The following is an 18,831-nucleotide window of genomic DNA, read 5'->3' on the forward strand; positions in this document are numbered from 1 at the left end:
CATCAATGAAGACGATAACAAACATATCTAAATAAGGTTTGAAGACTTTATTCATAAGGTCCATGAACGCTGCTGGTGCATTAGTTAAACCGAATGAAATGACCAAAAACTCATAATGATCATAACGGGTCCTGAATGCTGTCTTTGGAATGTCACATTCCCTTACTTTCAACTGTTATGGTAACCTGATCTGAGGTCAATTTTCAAGAAACATGAAGCACCCTGAAGCTGATAGAAAAGATCACCAATTCTAGGAAGAGGATACTTATTCTTGATGGTAACCTTGTTCAACTGGCGGTAATCTATACACATCCTAAGGGAACCATCTTTCTTTCTCACAAACAAAACCAAAGTTCCCCAAGGTGAGACACTTAGTCGAATGAAACCGTTATCTAGGAGATCTTTCAACTGCTCTTTCAACTTTTTCAACTCTGCTGGTGCCATTCTATATGGCGGAATAGAGATAGGACGAGTATCTGGAATGATGTCTATACCGAAGTCTATTTCTCTCTTAGGAGGGACTCCAGGTAGATCATCAGGGAAGACTTCTGGAAACTCTCTTACTATAGGAACTGATTGAATGGGAGGTATCTCAACACTAAAGTCATTAACTCTGACTAAGTGATAGACACAACCCTTCGAAACTAACTTTCTCGCCTTAAGGTGCGAAATGAAACGACCCTTAGGCACTGCTGAACTACTACTCCACTCTATGACTGGCTCATTAGGAATCTGAAATTTGACAACTCGAGTTCTACAATCTATAGATGCATAACAGACATGAAGCCAGTCCAATCCTAGAATGACATCGAAATCTACCATGTCTAACTCAACTAAATCAGCCATGGTGCTATTGTGATTGATGGAAACGGGACAATCACGATAGACTCTTTCTGCTAGAATAGACTCCCCAACAGGTGTGGAAACACAAAATGGTTCACAAAGTTTCTCAGGAAGAACATCAAACTTATTTGCAACATAAGGGGTTACAAAAGATAAACTTGATCCGGGGTCTAGCAAAGCATAAACATCAAAATCAAAGACTTTGATCGTACTAGTAACAACATCTGGAGAGTTCTCTTGCTCTTGACGACTGGTGATTGCATAAAGACGGTTTGTTCCTCCGCCAATACCTGAAGTAGCCCTTCTAGGTGTAGCTCTGTCTGGGGGAGCAACTGATGAAGATTGGGCCCTATTGCCCTGATTTCCACTACCTTGCATGTTCTTTGGGCACTCTTTTAGGAAGTGACCCTCTTGTCCACACTTGAAGCAACCTGTCTGGCCCTCACGACACTTACATGGGTGGGTTCTACCACACTTAGCACATACAGTAGCCTAGTTACCTCCTTGTGCCACACTACCTTAAGACTGTGCAGGTCTAGCTCTGAAGTTCTGTGAATTCTGACCATTATACTCATCTCTGTTTCTGGGTGCAGGTCCCTTTTGCTTCTGAAAGGATGGACGATTTATACTACCCTTCTGCTGCCCAGACTCATTCCCTCTCTTCGCTTTCTTATTTCTGAACTTTTCCCTGTCTCTCAGCTTCTCTTCCTCAACCTGCTGCACGTAAACCATCAACCTCGAAATGTCCATGTCCCCGATAAGCATTGCAGCCCTTTCTTACTCGACAGACGAGACAACCCAGCAACAAACAAACTCATTCTACTCCTCATGTCCCGCAACCATTTTCGGAGCATAGCGAGACAGTTGGGTGAATTTCAACCCATACTCATGAACGCTTAGAGAATCCTGCTTAGATGTGAGGAAATCACGTACCTTGGCCTCTTTCAATTCTCGGGGAAAGAAATACCCCAAGAAAGCCTCTTCAAAACGTGCCCAACTCGCAGGTGGTGTATCCTCAGTTGTGCCCCTTTTCCACTGATCAAACCAAGTCCTAGCATCATTTTTCGTCTGATATGTAGCTAGCTCAACTCTCACGATATCAGTAACATGCATCACATCGAACACATTTTTCAATTCCTCAATGAAGTTCTCTGGATCCTTTGCAGTGCTCGAACTAGTGAAACTTGGAGGATTCATCCTCAAGAACTCACGAATCCTTGAAGTGTCAGCCTCTTCTTGTCGAGCTCCTCTCTGTTTCCCGGCTTGGTTGGTCACAACTTGACTCAACATCTGGATAGCCTCACAGAACTTAGCATTAGTAACTTTTCCTTGCGGTTGCACTTCAAGTGCATTGGGTAACTCTTGTTCCTCAACATTGCGTCTAGCAGGACGACCTCTGACAGCTCTTCGTGGAGGCATGATTATCTGAAACACGTGCAAGCATGAATTAGAAGGAAACTTTTATAAAGATTAACTCTATCGCATGAAATGAATGTGAAAGAAGTGAGATAGTTCCTAAATGTTGCAGCCTCCTAATTATAGATGTGGCGCGCTTCACACCGATAACTAGGACTCTACAGACACAGCTTCATAGACTTCCTAGGACTCTTGAACTCTATGCTCTGATACCAAGTTTGTCATGCCCCGAGCCTACGCCCTGGGCGGGACTGGCACTCGAAGACCATTGCTGGCCCCAAGCGAACCCTTGGCCTGGCTTACTTAACTCAGCGGAAGACTTAAACATAAGAAAATACAACTCATGCATAACTTAAGAAATAATAGTTTAGCCAAAATGGCAACTCAGTCTTTAAACAACATCTGAATGAATAATGTAAAGACTACTAAACTACTAACAATCTATAAAGCCTCTAAAACAACTGAGATAGATGTTGGGACAAACCCCACAACATCCTAATGAACTAAACTAGAAAGCGAATAAAAGAGTCCTCCGGAATGCAATGAGGCTCACCAACAGACTCTAAATGCTCAAGCTGGATCAACGAGGCGCGGGATGCTGATCCTGGTTACCTGCGTCTGCATCATAAGACGATGTATGCCAACTGGTATCAATACATTGAATGAACGAGTATGCGAGTTGGAATGCTAAACAATACATAGACTTGAAAGGATTCTGAAAGAAACACTTACCTTGGCTCTTCTCAACTTATGAATAACTTAACTAAAAAATAAAGCAATGAACACATGCAATAAATGAACAACTTTATAAATCAATAAAAACAACTTAGTTCGTTAAAGGAAATGCAGTAACAAACTCAACTTTACTCATATAATAAAATAATAGAGTTTATGTGGGAGATTCTCTAACCGACAACCACCACTATGAGCCTATGTGGTGATACAACGTCTTGCCCACGCTGCCAGAATTGTCCTATACTTTACCGTCATATAGAATGCTTAACTTAGTGGATCCACTAGTCTATGCTAAAAGCATCTTAAAGAGTCATCTAAAAAGTATGATCCTTTACTACCCATGATGACTACATGGTTTATGGAGACTTGAGTTAATATAAACACGCATCCCCATATCGGTGCTCAATACTACTCCAAAATATACTTAACTCATATGTTTTTAAAAACAACTCTTTCTTTTGGTTGAGATAATTACTCAAAACTTAACTTAAAAGCTCTCTTGGAATCGATGTTCCCTTTTCTTGCTTAAATGTGAAACATTTATAAACTCTTTGGGAATACTTAGTTCCCTTATAACTTTTGAGAAATGAACTCAACTCTTTACTCTTTGCTTAACTTCAAAACTTGTTTCTTAGAATGAATTTAAAACTTTATTAAAGACTCTTGAAAACTTTAACAAACTTTGCTTTGACTTGCTTCTGAACTTCTAGACTTGACTCTTAACTTCTTTGACTTTGATCTTAACTTTCTTTGAATTGGATTATGGACTCAAGGTTCATGATCTCATGTTTATGGATGATTTCATGATGTGTAGATGTACCTTAGAGTGTTGGAATCAACTAGAAAACATAGGTACATCGCTTAGGAACAAGTATGAAAAGATGGGGGAAGAATAGGGTGCACTGGCGTCCTTGGCGCTCTGAGAGGCATGGGGCTCCAGGCCCCAAATTTCAGAGAATATGTTGGGGAGTGCTGGCTGGTGTGGCTCCCCAAGGCCAAAACTTCAGACATTGCATTGGGGCGCGCTGGCTGGCGCGGCGCCCCACCCTTTTTACCCAGAAAATTCCAACTTTTCTCCGTTGTTTTCATCTCTAAACCCTCCAATCTTCCCTAGTTCTTTCCCCAAACACTTAGGGTCATTAGTACTCTCAACTTACAACAAATCTAACTCGAAAATCCACCCGAAAACACGAATCAAATCAACAAGAAACTTCAACAACACAACCAATCAAGAACTTAACGATGTCCTTCAAGAACCTTACTTTTTAACATGTAAATAACCCAAAATCACTGAATTGAAACAAGTTGGTGTGTGGGTGAATTAAACCATCACTAAAAGATCTCACATACCTCGTAGGGATCACCCCCGATGAATTCCACTCGAACTGCTTGGATGATCTTGGCGAATTCTTGACTTCTTCTCCCGTTCTTTCTTTCTTTCTCTGTTCTCCAAGCCCTAAGCGTATTCTAATTTTCCAAAACTGAATTAAGTTATGTTTTTACCCCAATAAACCCCTAAAAATGAATTAGGAAATTAATTAGAGAAAAGACTAGTTTGCCCTTCCTTAAATCCGGATTTGGACTTTCCTCAATCCAACAACTCAACTTTCGAAAGGCAGAACTCACTCATACGATATTGAAATTGCGCAAACTAGGCGGCTTTGGAAAGATCTTCCCAAGGGCTTTCCAACCATATCAATAACTACTCCTAACTCATCCCGACCTAGGAGTTATAGTCGTTTGAAAATGACCAAGACTCACTTTTCTAACTTAGACAAATTTTCCAGATTTTTCTTATTCTTTCCAAAAATAAGTATTTTTAGATTTTAAAACTCTTTCTTGTCGTTTCTAGGTGCGAGATGTTACATTAGAGAGTTGAAGGTTTTCTTAGATAAAGAATTCAAAATCAAAGATTTGGGCAGGGCAAGTTGTTTTTTGGGTATGGAGATTTTACCCGAGTCTAATGGACTTGTAATCACACAGAGAAAATTCACTCTTAAGTTTCTATCTGATTATCCTAACATTGGTACTCACACTGTTTCCATTTCTTTAGATCCATCAGTAAAACTGAACTCCGATTCTGGTACTCTTCTTCAAGATCTAACCTTTTATCGATGTTTAGTGGGGAAACTAAATTTTTTGACCCATATACGTCTGGATTTATCATAAGTTGTTCAAACTTTGAGTCAATTTATGCAGTTACCTCGATCCGGTCTTCTACATGTTGCTTTTTACACCTTGAGATATCTGAAAAAAGATCTAAATCTTGGGCGTTTTATAAATCATGATCATTTTTTTCAGATCCTTGCTTTGTGTGATGCAGATTGGGCTGTGTGTTCCGATACACGTCTTAGTAGATTTTATATCAGTTTCGGTGGTTCTCCCATTTCTTGGAAATTTAAGAAGCAAACTGTGGTATCCCTCTCTTCAACTGAAGCGAAATATCGATCCATGAGACGATTAGTTGCAGATATTTCATGGCTTGTCCGACCTCTTTCTGATCTCTCTCTTTCTCTTCCACTACCAATTAACCTTCATTGTGACAATCAACTGCCATATATATTGCTCGCAATCCTGTATTTCACGAACGAATGAAACATATTTAATTGGATTGTCACTTCGTTTGTGAAAAGCTTCTTGATGGACTGATTTCATTGTCTTTTGTTCCATCTTTTTCTCAATTGGCAGACCTCTTCACCAAGGTTTTGTCAAGACCACTACACCGACACTTCATTGGAAAATTGGGAATTCAATCTCCGGTCTCCCACTTGAGGGGGGATGTTTTCGGTGACCCTCTATGTAACATCTCGCAAATCGAACTAACTAGGAAGAAGTTAAGAATTTGGAAATAGTCATTTTTGGAAAGAATTGAAATCTGGAAATTTGTTTAAGTTAGGAAAAATGAGTTTTTGGTCAACTTGAAACGGCCATAACTTCTAGCTCAGGATGAGTTATGAGCACTCTCATATATGGTAGAAAAGATCTTGAAATGATCTTTCCAACGCCGCCAAGTTTGCATGATTCTGAGTTCGTATGAGTGAGTTATGCCCTTTGGAAGTTGGGCTGTTCGAATAAGGAAAGTCTAAAACCGGATTTTTGAAGGGTAATTTAGTCTTTTCCTTACCTTATTATTCTAATTCATTTTTAAGAGTTAATTGGGGTAAAAATCAGATTTTTAGTCAGTTTAGAAAAAGTTGAGTTCACGCTAGGGCTTGGAGAAAAGAGAAAAGAGGAGAAAAGAGAAGGAAGTTCAAGATTCGTCAAGAACGTTCAAGGATTGCTTGTGGATTTCGTCTGGGGTGATCCCTACAGGTATGTGAGATCACATAGTGTTGGGTTAGTTCACCCACACGCCAAACTTGTTTAAATTCAGCAAAATTGGAGTTGTTTGAATGATAAGAAAGTGAAGTTCTTGAAGAACATTGTTGAATTCTTGTTGGTTGATTGTTGAATGCCCAGCGACACCAATTCTCCCTATTCGTTCCCCACCTTTTAGTATTTGTTCCTTATCAATGTACCTATGTTTTCTACTTGATTCAAACACTCTAAGGAACATCTAAACATCATGAAATCATCCATAAACATGAGATCATGAACCTTGAATCCATAATCCAATTGAAGGAAAGTTAGGATCAAAGTCAAGAGAAGTTAAGAGTCAAGTTTGGAAGTTAAGAAGTAAGTCAAAGCAAAGTTTATAAAGTTTTTCAAAAGTCTTTAACGAATGTTTTAACTTTGTTTTAAGACTGAAGTTTCAAGTTAAGCAAAGAGTAAAGAGTTGAGTTCATTTCTCAAAAAGCTATAAGGGAACTAAGTATTCCCAAAGAGTTTATAAATGTCTTTCATATTTGAGCAAGAAAAGGGAACATCGATCCAAGAGAGCTTTGAAGCTAAGTTTTGAGTAATTATCTCAAACCAAAGAAAGAAGTTGTTTTAAAATATATGAGCTAAGTATATTTTTGGGAGTAGTATTGAGCACCGATATGAGGAGCGAGTTCATATTAACTCAAGTCTCCATAAACCATATAGCCATCATGGGTATTAATGGGTCATACTTTTTAGATGATCACATAAGTTAAGCTACTGGATCCACTAAGTTAAGTAGTTCTATATGACGGCAAAGTATAGGATAGTCTGGCAGCGTGATGGTAAAAACGTTGTATTGCCACTTAGGCTCATAGTGGTGGTTGTCGGTTAGAGAAACTCCCACAACAGTAATTGCATGGTTCCTCAAGGGGTTTTGTTTAGTATGAATGGGGGTATGAGACTTCATTCATGCATTGCACAAGCAGACTTTGAGAGGGAGAATAGTATGTCTTTTATGATATTATGATTATCAGTTGACATCATGTTTCAAACAGTTTTCCGTTTTCTTTATATTGCACTTGTTTTAAACTGCTTTATAATGAAATGAATTTAGTTAAGTTTATTCATGAATTGAGAAGAGCCAAGGTAAGTGTTTCTTTCAGAATCTTTTCAAGCCTATGTTATGTTTAGCATTCCAACTCGCATACTCGTACATTCAATGTACTGATGCCAGTTGGCCTGCATCGTATTATGATGCAGACGCAGGTAACCAGGATTAGCACCCAGCACATCGTTGATCAGGTTGAGCACTCAGAGTTAGTTGGTGAGCCTCCTTGCTTTCCGAAGGATCCATTTTCATTGCTTTATAGTTTTAGTTCATTAGGGTGTCGTGGGCCTGTCCCGACATCCATCTCAGTTGTTTTAGAGGCTTCATAGATCGACAGTCAGTAAGTCATTTGTCTTTACTTTTATTGACTTGTGTTCAGATTTGAGTCGCCATTTTTGGCTAAGTTAAATGTCTATTTTAAAAACATTATGAGTTCAGTTTGAGCAGTTCAATTTATAACTTTTTTTTTATAGTATTTTTCATGAGTAAGTCTTCCACTGAGTAAGTAAGCCAGACCAAGGGTTCGCTTGGGGCCAGCAATGGTCTTCGAGGGCTGGCCACGTCCAGGGTGTAGGCTCGGGGCGTGACACGCTAGATCCTAAGAAAGAAGATGATAATCAGAAAAGAGAAAGAAGAAAGGCAACTGATATGGTCTCTATTGCTTTATGGACTATTTTATTTGGGCCTTTAGGATTCTTGCCCATTGTATGAAAGCAAGCTCACTTATCTTTCACTCTGATATATATATACATATGCATGTATAAATACTAGCATACATAGTCTAGAATAGATGCCTCCAGAAAATAGTACAAGTGGTATCTTTTGATGTCACACAACTGTTGTTTGTTATAAGCATTATTTTCCTACATTTCAGTCCCTTTCTTACTTATGTATACTAAGTAGCTTTGTAATAGAGGAGCAGGAAGAAATACAAACTCAGAAAATTCCCCAAACGATCCTATCTAGTTTCTTTTTTTTTTTTTTACTTCTCTTCAAATAATAAGAAGCAAGTCATTTTCCCTTGTCCTTCAATTTTGCGGGAGTCTGCTAAAGGTTGGTTAAGGTGCTTACGAGTTTAGTCCTATATTAAACAAGTAAAAATGGAAGGAATGAATATTGTTTATGTATTTCCATTTTCCTTTTAAGCTATAAAATATATTCTTTCTCATACTTCCTCCATCCCATATTACTTTTTCACATTACTTAAAATATCCATTTCAAATTATTTGTCGATTTATAAAATCTAGATAAAATTAATTAAAATTTTATAGAAAGATCATAAATAGAATATATTTAAAAGAATTAAAGGATAAAATTAGTAAGAAAAATATTCTTATTCCTTAAATGGCCGTTAAAAGGAAAAATAGTCAAATTAATATGAGAAGGAGGGAGTAGTATTTAGATTTGCATGATTAATTGCTGAATAAAATTTAATATGAGAAAGTGGTCAAAGTATTTTGGATTTGCATGACTAAATGTAGAATAAAATTTAATGGTGGTGAAAAACAATGGAAAGGAAAACGACGGACAGTGTCGCTCTACAAAAGCGATGTTATTTGCGACGGTGTCCGTTATTATTATTTTGATTAAAAACGACAGATAGTGACTCTAAGTCTGTCGTTTATTTATTTTGGCGGATTTTGCACCAAATATATATAATTATTATTTAATTATTTAATATAGGTAGGGAGACCGTCCGTCACTTTTAATAAAAATATATTTATGTAAAAATTAATTAATTATGACACCGTGTGTCGTTTTTAACTAATTTTAATTTCTCAAATTTTTTAATATAAGAGACGGACGACGCTGCTTAGTCCGTCACAATTTTGATAAAAATGTTGGTCAAACATTTTAATAAAGCAACATACAACGTCACTTAGTCCGTCATTTTGTTAAAACTAGTTCTCGAACACAGGTGTTTCACGTGTATTCTGTGCCAAATTCGTACAAATTTCTTAAAATAATAAAGGAGAAAAATAAAGAGATTGAGCGAATGCCAGAATTTCAAAAAATGACTAAGCAAAATAAGCCAAATAATATAAATCAAATTCTGAAGATTGAAAACGCAAGCAAAGAACAACAAAGAACAAACGAGAACAAAAATTTTAAGAGCAAAACAAAGGTCTAAGGAATTAATATAAAAAAAATATAGTTTTGTTGGAGAAAGTGCTAAGAATACATCAAATATTGAGTATTTTAAAAAAGAAAGCATACAATAATTTGATAATGACCCAAAGACTAAAACTATTGATTTTATAAAAGGTAAAAGAATATGAAAATTTCTTTTAACCGATGGAAGCTAAAAAGAAGTAGAAAATAAGATTAATTTAAGATGATAATGAGTGAGTTTAAGGCACAAAATTAATAAATATTATTAGGATAAGTTATGAAAATGAAGAGGTGTAGTTATGAAGTTGATTTAAAATGAAAAAGAATTTAAAAAAAAGAATTTTAAGAAAATAAATAAATAGGTATGGGGTATTTTCGTAATCCAACTTTTGACTTAGATTTTTCCCACTTTTAATAATATATATAATATGATGTTTGATCAAAATAGCGACGAACTTCACGATGTTGTCCGTTACTTTTATTAAAATATCTGGAGAACCAGATCTATTTTTTTTTCATTTTCTCCCTTCCCTATTTCTCTCTTCTCCTCTTTTCTTCTCCCTAAACTGCCACCAGACGCCACCGCCCTCCCTGCTGTTGCCACCCTCGCAGGTCCTGGAGCTGCCGCTGACCTCCATACTGTGCCGTGACCCCGCTGCCCCTTCATCCTCTCTCTTCTCATTAAATTAAGGTTAGGGTTAGTTTTTTCAATTCGAGTAATTTTTGATCTATTAGTTAGTTTATTCTATGTAGTTTGTTGAATCTTTTGAAGTTGAACTTAGAATTTTATTTTGTTTGTATAAATTTTGACATAACTTTAGAACTAATTAAGTAGAACTTAGAACTTCATGTTTTCATGAACTTGAATTTTAGGATTTTGAACTTTAGTTATACTTGAAATTCGAAATTTTTGTACTCTAACTAAGAAAAATTCAACCTGAATGTCATGAACTTATAACTTAATTATAACTTGTAATTACAGCTTAGAACTTAATTATAACTTGAATTTAGAACTTAAACTTAGAACTTGGAATTTTGTTGAATTGTAGTCTTGATGAACTAATTACGCTAATTAGAGTATAGAAATCTTGAATTGTATAGGATTTATTTGAAATTAAGTTGTGAACTTAATTTAGAAATTTTGAATTGTTCTTGAATTTATAAACTTAGGTTTGAACTTTAGAAATCTTGATGAATTGTAGTCTTTATGAAGTAATTAAGCTTAAACTTTAGAAATCTTAAATTATTGTAGAATTTATGAACTTAGGTGCATAACGTTAGAAATTCGATGAAATGTAGTCTTTATGAACTAATTAAGTTTTAAATTTTAGAAATCTTGAATTATTGTAGGATTTATGAAATTTTAGGTTGTGAACATTAGAAATCTTGAATTGTAGAATTTATGAACTTAGGTTGTGAACTTTAGCAATCTTGATGAATTGTAGTCTTTATGATCAAATTAAGCTTAATCTTGATGAATTGTAGTCTTTATGATCTAATTAAGCTTAAACTTTAGAAATGTTGAATTATTAATTGTAGGATTTATATATGAACTTTAGGTTGTGAACTCTAGAAATATATATTGAATTGTAGAATTTATGATCTTAGGTTGTGAACGTTAGAAATTTTGATGAAATGTAGTCTTTATGAGCTACTTAATCTTAAACTTTAGAAATCTTGAATTATTGTAAGATTTATGAACTTTATAAATCTTGAATTGTAGAATTTATGAACTTAGGTAGTGAACTTTAGTAATCTTGATGAATTCTAGTCTTTATGAATGAATTAAGCTTAAACTATAGAAATGTTGAATTATTAACTGTAGGATTTATATATGAACTTTAAGTTGTGAATTTTAGAATTATATATTGAATTGTAAAATTTATGAACTTAGTTGGTAAACATTAGAAATCTTGATGAAATGTAGTGTTTATGAACTAATGAAGCTTGAATTTTGTTGAACTTGAAATGTTGTATTTACGAACTTAGGAATATAAATTAACTAAATATATATAAGTAATTACAAATATAATTATAAAGTAATAATAAATATATATTGACAATATAAATTAGTTTAATCTAATTAAATTATTAATAAATTTAATTTATAATTGACAATATATATTTATATAGATGTATCATCATTTGTGGATGTATAACATGCATTATAAAACTGGTGCAGTGGTTTAAAACCTGAGTTTATTGATGGTGTAAGAAGTTTTATTGATCATGCAGTAACACTTGATATTTTAAAGAAAAATGGATTGACTAGATGTATTTATAGTGCATGTAGGTGCTTGAATTTTTTAAATTAAGATACACTTATGGTTCATTTGTGTCGTAATAGATTTAAGCGTAGATATTTTATATGGGATGATCATGAAGAAATAGATTGATTGAATGACATGTTTTATAATTTGCTACCCATGGATGATATAATATTCTTGCACCACATGACCAAATTAGGGTTGAACATGATAGGGTTCAACATGATGCATTTCAACATGATAAGAGTTCATGAAATGGTCAATGATGCTTTTGAGATTCAAGGTGGGATGAAACCCGAACAATATTTTGATGAAGCTCCTAATGAAGAAGTAAAATGTTTCTATGAACAATTACAAGAGGCTAGTTATCCACTATGTGAAGGGAGTCCGCATTCTGCCTTGTTAGTTGTAGTTAATATAATGAATATTAAATTAGATTGGAGTGTTTCTCATGTGACTATGAACTCAATTGTTGATCTTTTGAGTGAACTGGTTAATTCAGGGTTTAGCTTACCTAAGAATTTCTATCAAACAAAGAGATTGGTTTCCAAGTTAGAATTATCGTATGATAAAATTCATTGTTGTGTTAATAGTTGCATATTGCTCTACAAGATTGATAGTGAATTAGAAAATAATTTTTTTAAGCTCGAATCTTGAATGTTGGTCTTTCAATTTAAAAAATAAATAAGACTGCTGGTCTTTCTTCAACCAGGTTTTAACCCCAATGGGCAGGGTCTTCCTTTTCTTAAGAATAAAATAATTAAAATGGGGTTTGGGATTAACACCAAAAAACTAGTAGAGATTACATATATAAAACTAGAGTAAATTTGCACATGATATGGCTAAGAAGGTTAACAAGTGATCTTTTAAATTAATTTAAAATAACTTTTTATAAATATTTTGATAAGGCTGTTCATCATAAGTTAATTTGGACTACATATCTATCAATTTTTTCAATGGGCTGAATTGAGCGGATTGTGTTCTCATGGACTACTTTTTGTATCCCTATTTTGTCCTACACAATATCTATGAATAGTTCCTTAGGAAAGAAACATATTGTTCTTGAGGAGCTTGACCTTTCCAGGGAAAAAATCATGGTGGATTGAAGTACCATCCTGCTTTTAATCTTCTCAACAGTCTTTTTGAGTTTCCGATGAGGTTTTTGTTATGATTGAAACCCATTCATACTATTGTTGGCTTATGTGCTATGTCTAGCGGCTGGTGAATCCTACCCAGACGAAAACTAGCAAAGCAATTTTTTTCCTATAACAGAAAGAACTAGTCAAATATGAAAAAATTGTGTTAGGAAAATTAGCTTGTAGAATCATTGGCAAAATGAAGTTCAATAATAATCAAGAAGTCACTTTTTCTTCTCCCTTCAGTTTTGTGGTAGTCTACTAAAAGTTGCTTAAGGTGCTTGCGGTTTAGTTCTATACTGAATAAGTAAAAATGGATGGAATGAGTATTGTATTTCTCTTTTTCTTTTAAGATATAAAATATATTCTTTCTCATACTTCCTTCCTCCCATATTATTTTTTCACATTACTTAAAGCATTTGTCCTAAATTATTTGCCAATTTATAAAATCAAGATAGAATTACATAAAATTATTCCTTTACCCTTAAAATTAAATAATTGTTTGAATAAGACATAAATAGAATAATGTAAAAGAATTAAAGGATAAAGTTAGTAAATAATTTATTCTAAATCCTTAAATGGCTGGTAAAGGGAAAAGTATTCAAAGTAAATGAGAAGGAGGAAGTAGTATTTAGATTTGCATGAGTAATTGTAGAATAAAATTTAATATGAGAAATGTAGTCAAAGTATTTTAATTTGCATGACTAAAAGTAGAATAAAATTTAATGATGGTAAAATGAGGAATTTTTTGCTTGTCTATTTAAGGAAGCAAAGTGCTGGTTGAATCCCTCCTCATATCTTTTCATCAGCCCTACTACTATGGATGGTTGTCTGGCTAATTCCCCTGAAGATATAGTGAAGGAGATTTTGTTGAGGTGTCCTGTGAAGTCATTGTTGAGATTCAAATGCGTCTGTAAGAATTGGTGTGCTCTTATCAAAACCCCTGAATTTGTTCAACAACACTTGAAAAATCATAGCCCCCCACAACTCTTGATTTATGATAATGGTGACATTGATGATGACGACGACCTTACCATAACCTTGATTTCCGAAGAACATCTTCGAAGGTTCATAGGTATGAAACAACTCTTCGGTTCTATGGATGGCTTATTTTTTATGGTTGGAGAAATTGATTGTGAGGTTTCATGTGCATTATGGAATCCTGTGACTAGGGAGGTGAGACCCCTCCGTCTCCCTATCCCAGTAGCCACAATCCATGATGCCCCGGTGTTCGGGTTTGGATTGGACCCTTTGACTTATGACTATAAAGTGGTTTACTTTCACATTAATAATTTGTGTGAACATTATGCATCGGTCTACTCGTGTTCTAGGGACTTGTGGAGAATTTTCAAACCTAAAATCCCCTACTTTACAGACGTGAAACACTCATTTTGTACTGCTTATTTGAATGGAGCTTATTACTGGCTGCTAACTAGGGGCCGCCATAGTAATTACACCATTCTTTTGTTCGACTTTGGGAGTGAAATGTTTAAAGAGATTGAAGGGCCATATCATCAATTTGTTGATACTAACATGTTGGGTTTGATGTCGGTTGATAGTTCCATTGCCATCTTGAACTTGAACCCGCGTACTATGTTTGCTTATGATATATGGGTAATGATCCAACCAGGTGTATGGAACAAACTTGTTACCTTTCAATGCTTCTTTAGGATTAAGTCTTGTTATGATAGCTCTCTCATTTTGGCAGCTAAAGATTTTCAACTGGTCTCCTATGATGTTCGGACTAACAAGACGAGGCATCTTGGATTTCTAACATCCGGGGCTTGAGAAAAGATGCAGAGTATGATGACGGTTGTGGAGTTTTTATTATAAGGAGAGCTTAGTGAAAATTAGACGACGAGAGGATGAAGATCTGGAACATTAATCGATCTGTACTTTTTAATTTTGATACCATGCATGTTATTGTTATAAATTTATAATAGGTACTTTTATCGTTTCATTAATAATTTTGGATCAGCATTTACTTGCATTCCTTTTATGAAGTACTGGGGTTGAACCCATCAAAAACTATACATGCAACTTTCTTTCCTTCAATTTGAGTATTTAAACTCTCATTAATTTTTCCTTCAATTTGAGTATTTAAACTCTCATTAATTAATAACTCCTTCAATTTTAGGTATATTTCTTCTAAACCTATAATTAAGAGAACAATTACTTGGCTAAAGCAAAATTGCCATTTGATTTTACACAGCCGGGGAAAAACAACAAGAGTTTAACTAATATACATTGAGTCTAGCGGCATTTTATTAATAATAAAGTAAAATTCTCAACGTCGATAAGTACAAGCAAGGGGGGGCTATAGGCCTTACCTTACCAATCCTAATGAGGTAACAAACCTCTACTAATTAACAAGCATGGAGAAAATAAGAACTAGAGAAAACTAAGTATTCTATGATCATCACAAAGTTCCTATGATGATATGACAAATGAGTATACTTAAATAATGCAAAAATTCAAACGTCAAGAAGAGGGTTGAGTTATCAGCCTTAAACTTCTTTTATATATGTATGAACTAAAAAAGATAGTGTCCCCATCTAGAGTAACCTAAAGAGAGCTCTCATCTAATATAGTATACTTTATCTTTTTCTTATCAAAATATAGAGATGGAGAAGTTATGTGGTTATTCTACGATTGTTGATTTTTAAGAGTAAGAAACTAATTAAAAATAAGGAATAGTACATAAATTAAACCCTGAACTTGACTTCAAATTATAACTCTGATATTTAACTTTGTTAGTGCACAACTAGGCCCTTTAACTATTCAAAACTGAAACAAGAAAACACTCTAACTCTACCAGGCAAAGTGCGTGAAATACATCCAAGTTATGCGCGTCAGATGTAAATTTCAAGGGCCCCAACAGTTTAAAATTTTTCCCTCTTTTTTGCATTATTTGCTGCTCATTGCTAAATGCAAGTGGCATTTAATTAATTTTTTTGTTTTTGGGAAGAAAATGCCTATAATGAAGTAGTTCTTTTTTTGCCTATATCTATTGCAAGCAATGGGGGTGAGTATACACTTATAAAAAACAAATGCAATTTAAGTCCGAAGACTCTCAATCAATGAATCATATTAAGTCCGAAGACTCTCGATCAATGACTCATATCCACACTTAGGGGACTTCTTACATTTTCCCTTAGGTATCGGATTGCTACTTAGACTTTGACAAATATCTCTGAGAAATTCATTCACAATTTATCAAATAGTTTAAGTGCATCATTTTACTTAATCAGTTTTAGCACTCTATGTTTATTGTTTAGCCTCCGAAAATTCGTAATTGTAATTTGCTACTCACTATGACAATCACAATACACAAAGCATACTTTTTTTTTTCATTAACTCTTTGACAACTTAAAGCACAAATACACTTCAAACTAAAGAAAACAAGGAAAAGTTCATTGATTCTCATGTCTTCAATATCTACAGGTTGTTTTGAAACAATTTTGCAACCAAAGCATTAGTTTCCTCTAGTGATTTCCATATTGGCTTGAGCATCTGACCAACAATACACAATTTTTTTTGTATAGTGATAACCATTCAAATAGATGAAATTTCAGCACATATTTTGTACAATTTTTCCTTTGATTTGAAGAAAAGGAGCATGAAATATAGAAAGTTAGATTAGGGTAAGAAGTGAAAATTCTAGCCGGTTGTTTAAAAATAATTGATGACCCCATTTTTTTAAAAAAAAAGCTTAAAAAGTGACAAGTGAACAAAACTTCTACGTGACAAGTTAGTGTATTCCTTTCTCTTAGGACAAGATTGTACGGGGTAAAGACTATCAAATAACCAAATTTAGAGGGGTAGTTAAATTTTTTAATTATTTAGGGGGTTCTAAATAAAACGCTAAGTTTAGGGTATTTAGCCCAAAATAAAAAATAAATATGAAGATTGGTGATTTTTTAAGATCTAATTTCTTCTTATTCACATATATAATAAATGCACTAATGCCACATAAAGAAATTAATTAAAACAGTCAACATATTTTCTTATATATCCAAAATTGGAATCAAAGCAATTTTATCTCCAAATCCATCCCCTGCCTCTTCTAATTTTTCCCTTTTGTATAAATACTCCTCATCCTCTCCACAAAGTAATGAAAATGAAAGTAATGAAAATGAAGAGACAAGATGGTGTATCGATATTTCGATGCATTTATTGTGGAAGAAGGTTTTCTTCAAGCCAAGCCATAGCAGCCCATACAAGGTGTCACTTTAAAGATGGTTGGGTTAAAGGAACCCCCCAAAGAAATTTTTTTGTTTCATTTTTGATTTTCAACATGATTGCACTCTCATCTCATCAATTCCCCAACATGTCACTGATTCAACAAATGCTCAACAATTGCCTCCATCTCTAGCTTCTTCTAGCAGATGCCAACCACAACTCCCTGAGCATCATTTGGGGCTTTGTGATGAGAACACTCTATGTAGGTTCAAGGCTTCTCTTACCAAAAAAGGAGGAAGAGGTTATTTTGATTCTTCTTGATTTTTCCGGAATAAGTTTGTTCATTAATTTTACTTGCTTCATCTTTTCATTTCTTTACCACTAAAAAAGATTTCATGTTTTTCTAGTTCTTTGTCTGATATTTATTTATGTTGATATATTTACTGATCGAATTCATGAGTCATGATGATACGAAGGAGGTAAAGTGATAATGGGAAGGAGGGTTTCCACCCTAGTTTTTTACTCGTATGTCTCTCCTTTAATTTTCTTAGCTGTCATTTGATTTTCAAACCTGGATTATAGCAATAAGATTTTGATATAAAATAATATTCCTGCTATTTTAATTCGATTATCTTACTTTTATTTCCATTCAATTTTTTAAAAACAAATATTTCTTTCATTTTTTTGACAATTCTTAAATTTTTACTTTCACATAAAAATACTACTCCTAATTAATTTTGTTCCACTAAATATATCCCTATTTCATGGCCATGTATCTTTTTGTCTGATTAAGAAAGGGAAAATATTTGTTGAATGCAACTGAATTTAATTTAATGATTGATAAGGGTATTATTTTGTCACCGGAAAAAGAATCAAGAAAGCAAAGCACTGCGGTGAAGGTAATTCCAAACAAGAATTTAGAAGCAGCAATCATGTTTGGAACTACCAACAATATTTGATAATATGGATTAAACATGTGATATAATTTTTGAGTTATACTTTTACTTGAGATATTTAGTTTTCAATGTCTTGTATTGTCGTAGTTGTGGTTTTGAATGTAATTCTCAAATTATTAGTACTGAAGTTTTTAATTAATTATATGAATAATAATGTGTCTATCTCTTTTTATATCATTCAACAGTACTATTAAACAAGATTAGTTCATCCCTTTATCCCCTATGTTATATATAAATATATGTGATTGCTTGAGGCATTGTCCGGAGACCATGATTCCTATATGATAGAAGAAGTTTTGCATGAACTTAAGACTGTAACTCTTGTTTGATAAATTCTCATAAGGATAATAGAATTTACTTGGCATAATTGATCTCTTAATGCCGTCCAAACTACACCTTTTTACGGGATTAAAACGATCGATTGCAAAATATAGTATCTAGCTAGGTTGAGGTCAAATCTCATAAAGAGTGTTGTTAGAGATCTTTTATATTTTACGATCTAAATTCTACTTAATAATTACTATTGAAAATTTGAGGTTTTTTACGAGAAATACTAACTACTTTAAGTATTTGAATTTTAATCAATAATAAAGATGAACTAGGGTTACAATTCTTAAATATCTGAACTCTAACAGATTATTTACTATCAACTCATGTAGGTGTGTTCATTGTTCAAAGTTGATGAATCTAAAGTTTCCTAAAGCATCTCGGCCCAATTAAGAAAATATCATCTTAAGTCCTTGTCGGCACTTGGGTGTCAAATTAATTTGTTC

The 18,831-nt window shown here is 34.0% G+C and overlaps 1 protein-coding gene across 1 annotated transcript; it reads left to right on the forward strand.

The window, feature by feature from the left end:
• Positions 1 to 13,739: 13,739 nt before the first annotated feature.
• LOC102604812 (putative F-box protein At3g10430) lies at positions 13,740 to 14,708 on the forward strand. Its single transcript, XM_015302840.1, has one exon. The coding sequence runs from the start codon at positions 13,740 to 13,742 to the stop codon at positions 14,706 to 14,708; it is 969 nt and encodes a 322-aa protein (XP_015158326.1).
• Positions 14,709 to 18,831: the final 4,123 nt, after the last annotated feature.

The sequence above is a fragment of the Solanum tuberosum genome, unplaced genomic scaffold (assembly GCF_000226075.1).
Source record: "Solanum tuberosum cultivar DM 1-3 516 R44 unplaced genomic scaffold, SolTub_3.0 scf00382, whole genome shotgun sequence".
In the NCBI taxonomy this organism is placed as follows: Eukaryota; Viridiplantae; Streptophyta; class Magnoliopsida; order Solanales; family Solanaceae; genus Solanum; species Solanum tuberosum.